At 37.5% G+C, this 12,037-nt stretch overlaps 1 protein-coding gene across 2 annotated transcripts in view; it reads left to right on the top strand.

Moving 5' to 3' along the window:
* CPEB2 (cytoplasmic polyadenylation element binding protein 2) overlaps nt 1–12,037 on the top strand; it is a 63,378-nt gene that overhangs the window by 38,428 nt on the left and 12,913 nt on the right. The window contains exon 6 of one of the 2 annotated variants that reach the window (XM_058670293.1): nt 2,709–2,732. In XM_058670293.1, the coding sequence (XP_058526276.1) occupies nt 2,709–2,732 (24 nt within the window). Of the gene's footprint in view, nt 1–2,708; nt 2,733–11,485; nt 11,538–12,037 lie in introns of those variants that run through there. The other variant, XM_058670294.1, reaches the window with a different exon arrangement.

The raw sequence follows: 12,037 nt of genomic DNA, 5'->3' as shown, positions 1-12,037 counted from the left end.
ACTTTTTGAGGTAAACGAAATCACATGAATTTTTTCTTTAATGATGAACATTTTCTCAGTAATGAGATGATATTTCTGAAGACATGCTACAGCCACACCATGTATTATGTCATAACAACAGAAAACTTGGACAGTGAAATTCCCCCTCACTCCCCACTGGTAGAGAAGTAACTGGAGCAGGTGCCAGATGAAGTTGGAATAGATTATGATTTTGAGATATATTGACTCAGTTTTGGGTTTTCAAGTTGAAGAGATAAGAATGGTTTTAGCTTCTCATAAAAAGAACTTTATTCTGTATTTGCAGCTGAGTTGATATGATGGCCCTTCCTCTAGCTGCAGTAGCTCAGCTGCTGCTGGAGCTGAAAGCTACCACATAAGGGCACAAAGTCCCTGAACATACCTCGTGTTGGAACCGTACAAAGAACCATTCTGTTTCTGCTCTGTAGTTATGAGTTAGAACCTGAATCAGGTTCTTGAGAGCTACAGAATAAATTGTTAAGTTTATCGATTAGGGGACATCTTCACAGTTTTCTCAGCCTTATTATCTTTAAATAAGTAGACACACAGTCAATATCAATAGTATGTATGCATGTTTACATACACATGTGTGTCATATAGCCTCCTCATTTTAAAAAATATAATGTTTTATAATAAAGTATTATGAGTACATTTTTGTACATCAGATTGTGGGTTTACTATATATAAATTGTATTTTGAGTTTAAAGGAACATTTAAAAGAAATCTTGAGACATAATAGTCACTTAATGGTTTGCCTTTCTTTCTGGGGTTTCTGATAATTCTGGTGAAGCTTGGTAGTGGCACCTACTCCTGAGTTCGTGTAGAAGTACTGCTGGGAAGCGAAGTGCACACATCATTGTTGAGCAGCATGGTGGCAAGCTGCTTGTTTCCATGATGGGAAAAAGCAAATGTTTCACATGTTTTAGCTTCATCTGCAGTCAGCTCTATTTTTGGTAATGTGGAGACTTGGAATCTGAGCGTTGGCCAAAAACCAAGTGGAATGGCTCTTTACAAGATTCTAAAATTCTTCAGGTATTAGATAAAGACATTTTCTAAATAATTAAGTTCAAGCCTAGGAATTAAATTTATATGTTATGATTATTGATGCATATTTTCACAATTTTTCTGGTGAATAGCCTCAGCTAAGAACCAGTTAAAGTGGATATATTAATTTTTCCTTAGATCACATTGTTATCGTAAATCCATTCTACTTTATACTTAATGAAAACAGCATAATTTTCTTTATCAGTCTTAAAGTATCAACCTTATCCTTGAGTGAAATTCATCCCTCATCTTAAAATTACATTGGATTAAATCATTGAGTCCTGCGTGTGGGTAAGCAGGAGACACTAGTCTTTAGACTTGTGCTACAAAGTGTTTGAGGACCAATTGAACATTTTCAGGGTTACTTAAAACTGTTAAGACATGCCAGGGAGTTCATTCCGTTTGTCTGTTCTTGATAACTCTTCTAAATTTAGTTTTAGCAATCTAATCATGTAAAGTTATCTCATCATTTTGAAACTTTTTTTTTTCATAAGGCAACTATATAAACATTGGAAGACCTTGCTTCCACTCCTGTCTGCACCCTGATCTAATATATAGGTCAGATAAGCCATAAAATAAATCTGCCAGGGCTTGAGGTCATTGGAGCTCAAGGATAGGATAAGTATGCAATAGATTATATAACTAAAAAAAGACACTGAAACACATAGATCCAAAAGACGTTAGTCTATATAGAAGCTATTGTACATAGCATATGAGTGACTTCATAGAAGCATAAATGACTACAAGTTGACACGTTTATTTTTCTGGTATTTTTAATTATTACGGATGAACTAAGGCCTTTTACTCACTTTATAAACATACTTTTTTATGTTAAAACCTAGAACATAATTTATAAACCTTACATAAAAGGTTATACTTAATAATGCGAATATTATTTTACTTAAAAGCAACTTGTGGATTTTATCAAAATGGCAGTTGCTTATGAAAAAAGAAGTAACTTTTTTTGAAATTATGTAAAGTACTAGTAACATGTTGAAATGCCTTTCTGCTTTTTCTTTTAAAGTGTATAGCATATATATATTATTATTCTATGATGATTTTAATATTGATTTGTATCTGAATTCTCCTATTCCCAGAGGTAGACCTGTAAACATTGGGCTAGAAAGCATTAGTAACTAAGTACATCATTACTGTTATGGGTTAACTTACTTTGTAATCATGCTATGTGGGCTTCAGTTTAATAATGAAATACAGTTGCTGATCTTCTAGAGTTAGTTTAATGTGTCTTGAATCTAATAACTATGTATTGGATTTTATATGACAGACCATTCTTTCTAATAAATACAAAAATAAGAATTTTATTCAGATTGTTTGCATTCATTTGGAAAATTTCATATATATATAATCTCCCTGTCATGATCAAATCAAAGTTTGTTGAGTTAAACACAAATAATAGTAAATTGTGTTTTTCTGTTCATTTCACAATATTTTATGATGTAAGTAACATCTATTAAAAGGACTTTGTAAATGGTAAAATATCCTGCTTTTTATGTGGTTACGTTATCACAGCTCTTAAAGTAGCACTGGTTCCCAGTTGCCTACATAACTTTATATCACAGATATTTGAATATGTGGGCTTATTTTTAGTTCTGACATTTTACAATTTGTCGTTTGTTTACATGCAGCAAGGAGTTATGGGCGAAGACGAGGTAATTCATTTATGTTTGCTATGGTGTAACTATTTCTAATTGGGTTTTACTGATCAATGTTGTAATTATCACAGAATTTTAATACAGTGTTCAGAAACTGACAGAAAAATTGTGTTTTAATCCAGAGCACTTGACAGATTTTAAATTGTTAATCTCTTAAATTTTATTTATTTTCATATCCATTTTGATTATTCAGTAGATTTTCCATTTTAAATGGACCAATTCGTAATTTCTACGAAATTCTATTTGTTCTAAAATGAAGCTAATATTTGCAATTCTCATGCATAAGAAATAAGTGCAATAGGTATCAGTGAGATGAGGTGCGAGCTGCATTTCTAATCCATAAGCTGCGTAGTCTTGTCTGTGTCTGTAACAACTCTGGATAGCAGAAATAACACAAATGCAAGGAGACTAGCACTGACTTTAGAAATCACTGTGCTATTCTTTCTCTTTCTTCTGAGACTGTCACCCTTTCTATTGCACAAGCCTTTCTCCCTCCCTTACAATAATAGTAACCCTTTGGAGTTCTTGTGGGACACTATGAGGGAAAAGCAAGAAGTATGTGATACAGAGCTGTTATTGAACTCCACTGCAAAGTAGCTGACATTTTCTGTAACTAAAATTTTGGCTTTTTTTCCCCCATGGGCAGAGATTGAGAGATAAAAATGCAAAATAGAATGAAAAAAAGGCAAAAGTGATTATACGTGACTGGATTATCTTCTGGGTGAGCCATAGGCATAGTATTTACATAGCTGTTTGATCCAAGGGCCGCATTGAATAAAAAGGTCCTCTCAAGAAGATAGACAATAGTAGTTAAATTTATGTCCTATACTACGGGGTGAATTGCTTATCCTCTTTTTCTGAGTATGTGCTTTGAAAACAAGCAAGTGAATCTTTGGACACCACTGACAACCAAAATTAATATTTTATATTAAATGATATTTCCAATTTTTATTTAAGATTTATTTGCATTTAGTTTCAGGGCTTATGAAAAACAAGTGATTTGTTTACAGAGATCTTCCACCTGCCACTTCACTCCCCAAATAGCCACAACAGCTAGGGAAGCCAGGAGCTAAATACAGTCTCCCATTGGTTGGCAGGAGCCCAGATACCTGGACTCTGCTGCTGCTTCCCCAGGCACACTAACAGGGAGCTGGACAGAGCAGGGAGTGTTGTGGCAGGGTGGCTGCAGTGTCCCAGCAGCAGTTTAACCCACTCTTCCACAACCCCAGCCTTCTAATTTCACTTTATTGGCCTACCTTTCTTCAAATGATTTTCTTGGCTCCAATTTCTACTTAAAAGAGGAAACAGAAGCTCAAGACTTAGAAAACTAAAACTGAATAACTTTCTTAGTAGTAGTATTAGTAGGAAGAGGGTGGCTGCTTAGAATCTGATACTTATTCTTAGATCTGTAGACTCCCATACTTGCTCCATTATCAACTGCCTTATCAAGAGGAGGCTGAATGCGAAGGGAAGTAGCCGGAACATGGGCAAGGCACTCCAGTGTGAGAAGTGATCATCCTAGGCAGCAAGGTGATCCCTGTACCAAACACCCACTCCAAATTGAGATGTTAATTCTATTTGCCATGAACTTTCTGAACATCTAAGTCTACGTGTGTATATGTGTTGTAAGTCACTTCACTGGAATGGCGTGCTGTGTAAATGCTTGCCCTGGTTGCTTTATAGTAGGGTCAATATTTTTAGTGGAGTTTATTTTGTAACCATTTATATTCACGGATTATTTGGTGTCAGGATCAGTTGATACTTTCTAAAATGGGGGAAAAATCTACTAGTGAAAATGAGTATACCTCAAGTCACACATTAAAATTGCCTTGGGGGTGGGTACTTAAACCAGTGGTTAAGATGCTGCCTGAAACACCTGTGTCTCAGGGCAGAGTAGCCGGGTTCAGTTCCCAGTTCTGTCTCCTTGCTTCAGCTTCTTGCTGAGGAGGCAATGATGATGGCTCAGGGAACTGTCCTTCCCATACAGTGGTGGAGCTAGGTTGAGTTCCTGGCTCCTGGCTTCAGCCAGGCAGAATTGTCACCATTGCAGCACTTGGGGAGTGAACCAGCACCCAGAGTGCCTTCACACACACATGCTCTCTGTGACTCTCTCTCACTCTGCCTCTCAAATTGAACTTTTTAGAAAATTATTCTATAAGATTTTAAAATTAATATCTTTTCAGTTTCTCTGTTCCTGTTCTTAACAGCCGGAAAATCCCAGATTATTTGAAGAAACAAAAACATTCCTAAATTTGAAAGCCATTATTACTTTGAGATATTTGTGAATCTGTACCTCAGAGAAACTGTAAGAGGATTATTTGGAAGAAACTGTGTAAATAATACTGATCCTAATTTACGCCATTGTTTTTATTGATATTTCCAGTTTTATAAATATGCTATATTTCCCCCTTTCCTGTTAAAATAGATAGAAACCTGTCTTTCTGGAAAGAAACCTGTCTTTGTGGAAAGAAACACTCATTTTTTTGAATATATAAATATGAATAGCATTGCTGTTCATAGAATATGTTTATGAGACTGACTTTAAATTGTTGGTATTCTGCTTTTATCTGTTCTCATAATGTAGACAGTAATATCTCATTGTGGTTCTAATTTCTATTTTCATGATGACACAGAATGATATTGAAGCACTTTTTCGTATGTGTATAACCCATTCCACTACCATTTTTTTAATCTTTCACCCTTCTTGCCTTTCCATATGGGATTTATATTTGTTTCCATATATCTCTTCACTGTGTGTTTTCTGGTAGTGTATTCCTTGTCATTCTGCTTTGTTAACAGCCTCTTTGGATAAATAGCAAAAATGGTTTAATGCTGATGAACTCTGTGTTTTTATCATTACTATCTCTTAGTGTTAAGAAATTATTGTCTACCACCAAAGTCATAAAGCAGTTCTAACATTCTGTTTTATGTTACACGTTTAAGTTTACAGTCCTTTATTTGTTTCTGTATGTTGTGAGGTGGAGATTAAAATTCATTTTTTTCATACTTCACTGGGTATTGATCTATTAAAAAGATTTTTGTTTTTCCATTTGGTACCTCAAAGAAATTTCAGATTTGCTTGGAGTAGCATAGGCCTTCAGAAAGTTAATGGAAAATATGTATATTGGAAAACAGCATTGAAAATAAAAATTTTTTTTAAAAGAAACAAGAAAAACAGCATCAATCTCAAATTTTTTTGACAAAATCCTATCTTGTAACTCCCTGCTCCACAAGCTTTTTGAATGTCCTTTGTGTCTGGGTAGAGGTGACGGGGTGGTACTATTTGATTCCATTTCTCTGTCCTAACAATACTGTAATGGTCTTAATAACGACAGCTAACCAGGAGTCCTGTGGCTTTCCCTGTTCAGGTGCCCCTTGTTCACTGTCCTGCAGCAGTGGACTTAGTGCACGGTGAGGACTACTGACAGATGGTCAATAGCCCAAGTACTAGTGACATCAGGCCGCTTGTAGAATGAGCTTCACATAGGATGAGGGAGGAGGTATTGAGAAGCTTACATAGTTCCCATGAGCCTGTCTGTAAAGCCTATCAGTTTTTTCCACACCCTTGTCTGAAAATATTTCTTTTGTATATCTAATCAATTGTTTCCATTCAAATAATATCCAGTCAGTTGTTCTCATACAAATGATATTCCCTCAATTGTTCTTATGCAATCAGTTGTCCCTCCTGCACCAAGACTCTGGGCCATCTATCCTCTGCTGCTTGCCTGGGATGTAAGTAAAGAACTGGATGGGAAGTGGAGCAACCGGGATATGTGTACCAGCACCCATATGGGATGCCAGCAGCAGCAAGTGGAGAACTAGTATGCTACACCACAACGCCAGTTCCTCTTTTAGTTTTTAAAAAGACTTATTTATTTGGAAGAGTTACAGAGAGGGAGGGAGCAAGACAGAGTTCTTCTGTGAGGTGATGAATCCCCTCTTGGCTACAGTAGCTAAGGAGGAACCAAGCTGAAACCAGGAGGCTCTTATGTGTGCCTCTGGTGAGTGGCAGGGACCTAAGCACTTGGGCTATATTATGCTGCTGCCCAGGCCATTAAGAAGAAGCTGGATTGGACCTGGAATAACTAGGACATGAATCGTCCCATGTGAGATGCCGGAATCACAAGCAGTTGCCCTACCTGCTATGCCCATGACTCCAGCCCCAATCTTTAAGTCTGTTTTCTTGATGTCCCCATACCTACTGTGAGTAATGGGCTTTGCCCATTTTATGAGTTTTTAAGGAGCTAGCTTTTGGGCTTTACTGATTTCTGTAGTGCCATTCTATTTCCTATGTCACTGATTTTAGTTTGGTTTATTCATTCATTATTCTCTCTGTATTTAATTTGCTATTCTTTTTCTAGCTTTTTTGTGGCAGAAACTAAGATGATTTGTTTTACAAGTATTTCTTGTTTTCTAATGCTGTTTCAAAACTCTAAATCAGCCTCTAAATGTAGATTTTTCTGTATGATAAAAAATTTGGATATTTTTCAAGTTCACTCTGTTTCATTCTTTTAAGATTTCAGAACCTGAAAATATGTGTATATGATTTTAGTGTGCTTGGGAGAAAATGTATGTAGTGATTGTTGTTGAAATTTGAGGAAGGATAGCCAAGACAAGAAATATTTTGTACATGATATATATTCAGTTAGCTCTTTTTTTAAGAGTATTTAAGTCCACAGCTTTCTGGCTGGGTAAGGGGAGGCTCTTTAAAGAGGTTACTATTTTGTTAGCAATGAAGATTCTTGTTGCCATAGCTGTTGTGTAAAATATTTTAACCCTTCAGTTATAGCTTTTTTTTTAAGCTGAAGTTTGGTTGATAGATTATAACATATATATTGATATATATATTGTAGGGTTTTAAAATAGATAACACTGGCTATAATCCTTTAGTAAGACTACAGCTTAATTAGTAACAATATAGCTATGATAATATATTTTTAATGTGACTGTAGTTACTGTATTATGGTTAACAAGGTTTTAAGTCGTTTTAAGTCATCTATTTAGAAAATTTTTTTTATTATCTAAAAGGTAGAATTACAAAGAGAGAAGAAAGGAAGGAGGGAGGAACACAGGAGAGAGAGAGATCTTCCATCCTCTGGTTCACTTCCCAAAGGTCCACAACCATGAGAGCTAGGCTGGTCCTAAGCTGGTTGCTAGGAGCTGCTTCTGAGTCTTCCACATGGGTGCTGGGGTCCGAGCACTTGGGCCATCTTCTGCTGCTTTCCCAGGCACATTAAGCAAGAAGTTGGATTGGAAGTGGGTCAGCCAGTACAGAAGCCACGCCCATATGGGGTGACGTTGCCTCAGGCAGAGGCTTAGCTGACAATGCCATAGCTCCAGCCCCAAGTCACACTTCTCATTCTGGAATTACTTACAGTGGTTCATTTTGTCACTTCATCAGTATTGATATTTAATACCTGCATATTTATAATCTACGTTTTTTTCTGAAGATGCAAGTCTATGAAGATTTTTTACCTTGAAGCAACAATCTGAGCATTTCATGTTTTGTTTGATTTTTTGAATTAGGGATGCTGAACTCAATGTGAGAATATTCCAAAATGAGGCATCTGTGACCTAAACATTTCAGAGAAGGAATACACGACCTATAAAGAACTACCTTTCTTACTCTTGATCAGAAGAGTATCATAATTAATACTTCATTGATTCCTATATTTGACAGCAAAATTATTTGGAAAGTTTAATGACTTAGTCAACATAGATTGTTAACATCTTACTTAAACTGAGTTTTAGTCTGTAAAATAATTCCTGTTCCTTATACCAAGTGCGATCTTTCTCCATTTTGTTTTGTAATATTAACTTCCAATTTTTCACGCAGCTGCTAGCTAACTAACGAGCTCCCCCGTAGAAGAGACTCTCCCTTCTCGCCACCAGCCTGTTTTACACAGGTGGCCGTGTCTCGTACTGTCATTTGAAATCACACATGTCACTAGATGCCATTTTTCAAGATGGTAACATGGTAACAGTTCTATATACTGAATATTCCTTAAATATTATGACACATGTACATTATATGCGTTGTCTCCTGAATCAAAAAAATCGTTCACTTAATCTTGAAAGAAAAATCTAAGGCCTGGTGCCTTGGCCTAAGTAGTTAAATCCTCGCCTTGCGTGAGTCAAGATCATGAGTGGGTGCCACTGGTGCACTTCCACCTGCCTCCCTCCTCGTGGCCTGGGAAAGCAGTCAAGGATGGCCCAAAGCCTTGGGATACTGCATTTATGTGGGAAACCCAGAGGAAGCTCCTAGTTCCTGGCTTTGGATCAGCTCAGCTCTGGCTGCTGCAGCCACGTGGAGAGTGAACCAGCAGTAGAGGATCTTTGTGCTTCTCTTGGTGAATCTGCCTTTCAATAAATAATGAATAAATCTTAAAAAAAAAACAATCTATAGTCTCATTCTTTTTTCTTCTCCAGCACAAAGTTAATGTGCAATCTTGATTTTGTATCTATGTTTTAAAAAACTCGAAGTACATGCAATGTGAATTACCCGATTTTACTAAACCTGTCTCCTTCAGAGATAACGCACACCCTCAAACAGTGTCAGTTTTTAAAAGTGTTTAATCACCATCTCAACCTTGTTACCTAGTTGTCTTTTTCTTTGATTGCATTGTTTTTCTCGAGGGATATTTTGACTTATTTCCTACCACTCCTTTCTCTACTAGTTTGAATATTCCATTCTTCCTTATAAATTTTCCAAAGTATTATCCTTATTTATTTCTAAAGTTTTTGGCATTAATAGTTATATTACAAAGAACTTTAAAATACTAGCGTGGTGGAGTTGGCTCCAGAAAATTTTCTTGCAAATATAACTTTTTTTCCCTCTTATTTCCTACCTCCTACCATACATTTTTTTCCCCCGATATTGAGCATGTGAAACTCATAGAGCTAAAGTTTGTGGTAAAGTTGAGCTAAAGTTTCTGTTTCTCTTGTCCTTAATGTTTAGTTAATAATTCTTAATTTCTGAAAGATTTCTTTGATTTCCCCTTTTCTAATTTCTTTAATTTTTTTAAGATGTATTATTTTATTGGCAAGGCAGAATTACAGAAAGATAGAGACAGAAATATCTTCCATCCGCTGGTTCACTCACCAAGTGGCTGCAGTGCCCAGAGTTGAGCTGATCTGAAGCCAGGAGCCAGGAGATTCTTCCAGGTATTCCATGCAGGTGCAGGGTCCCAAGGCTTTGGGTCATCCTGTCCTGTTTTCTCAGGCCATAAGCAGGGAAGGGAAGGGAAACTGAGCAACCGGGACATGAGCTGGCATCCATATGGCATCCATGAACCTGTAAGACAAGGATCTAGCCACTGAGCTATCTTGCCAGGTTCCTAATTTTCCACATCTGTGTTTTACTGTGTAGGTGGTTTTTTTTTTTTTTTTTTTTGGCAGTTTATTAACAGCTACAAAGGCTTTAGCATATCTCTTCAGATGTTTCAGCCTATCTCTATCAAAAAAATTGACATTTTAAAATTTTATTTTCTTTCTTCTTTTTTTTTTTTTTTTTTTTTTTTTTTTGTGGAAAACTTAACTCAAAACTGTGTTCCTACAAGCAGGCCTGCTTGAAATGTCTTACCCAGCCCAGTGCGGTAGCCTAGTGGCTAGAGTCCTTGGTTCGTGTGTGCTGGGATCCCATGTGGGTGCCTGTTTGTGTCCCAGCTGCTCCACTTCCCATCCAGCTCCCTGCTTGTGACTTGGAAAGCAGTAGAGGATGACCCAAAGCCTTGGGACCCTGCACCCACATGGGAGACCTGGAAAAGTTCCCTACTCCAGGGTCCTGGCTTCAGATCAACTCAGCTTTAGCTGTTGCAGCCACTTGGGGAGTGAACAAGCAGATGGATGGTCTTTCTTTGTGTCTTTCCTTCTCTCTATAAATCTGACTTTCCAGTAAGTAAATAAATCTTATAAAAAAGTGTCTTACCTACTATAAAGTCTCAGCACTGTTACCTCACCCTCCCTTTAGTAAGATTTATTTATTTTAATTTGAAAAACAGATTTTACAAAGAGAGAAGATAGAGAAATATCTTCAGTCCTCTGAAACACTCCCCATAAGCTGCAACAGCCAAAGCTAAGCTAATCTTAAGTCAGAAGCCAGGAACTTCTGCCTGGTTTCTCCTGTGGATACATGGGCCCAAGGGCTTGAGACATCCTCTGCTACTTTTCCAGGCCATAAACAGGGAGCCAGATCAAACTGGACAAGCCAGGACACAAACAAGCACTTGCAGGTGGAAGATTAACTTGTTACACCACCACACCATCTCCTACCTCTTTTTTTTTTTTTTTTTGTTAAGATTTATTTTCTTTTTATCGGAAAGGCAGATATACAAAAAGGAGTGGAGACAGAGAGGAAGATCTTCTATCCGATGGTTACCACAAGTGGCCACAACAGCTGGAGCTGAGCCAATTCTAAACCAAGAGCCAGGAGCTTCTTCCAGGTCTCCCATGCAGGTGCAGGGTGCCAAGGCCTTGGGCTGTCCTCAACTGCTTTCCCAGGTCACAAGCAGGGAGCTGGATGGGAAGCGGAACTGCCAGGATTAGAACTGGTGGCCATATGGGATCCTGAAACATGCAAGACAAGGACCGTCACACCAGGCCCCTACCTCCTTTATATTTTTAAAGATTCTCTTATTTATTTGGAAGTCAAATGTTAAAGAGAAACATCTTCCATTTATTGATCGACTCCCCAGATAGCAACAGCAACCAATATGGGCCCAGACTGAAGCCAGGAACCAAGAGTTTCCACCAGGTCTCCAAGATGGATGCAGGGTCCAAGCATTGCCTCCACTGCTTTCCACAGTGCATTAGTAGGGAGTAGCGTGAGAACTGAAGCAGCCAATCCATAAACCAGCATCCATACCTTTCCCTTTTTACAACCTCAAATACTATCTAATTTTGCTTGGAGATTTAACATCATTTTTATTAGCCAATCTCCTGTCCTCCAGTGTCATTGTTTCTCTGAAACTTTCCTGTGGACACCTGTGTAGTTACCTATATAGATCTTACCTGTTTCAGTGTACGTATCATGAGAGCAGGTATCTGTGTTTTCTTGGGACTTTATTTTTTCTGATAGCACACTGAGTGTAATAAATGCTTCTGAGTTTTATACAGAATGTGCTTATTCAGCAGTGTAGTCCTGAAGGTGGGTGCACATGGACATGGAAAGTCTTGGAGGAGATACCTTTTTGTGCTTTATCATGTGCAGAAGCCGGTGTGAACCTGTACATAAACTTGTACATGTATGATAAGTTAGTTGAAGGCCCTAGAAGTTATTACTTATTGCCATTATCCTGACTATT

The sequence above is a fragment of the Ochotona princeps genome, chromosome 11 (assembly GCF_030435755.1).
Source record: "Ochotona princeps isolate mOchPri1 chromosome 11, mOchPri1.hap1, whole genome shotgun sequence".
Classification (NCBI taxonomy): Eukaryota; Metazoa; Chordata; class Mammalia; order Lagomorpha; family Ochotonidae; genus Ochotona; species Ochotona princeps.
The sequence above is the reverse complement of the archived record's forward strand: the minus strand, read 5'-3'. Positions and strand labels throughout refer to the sequence as shown.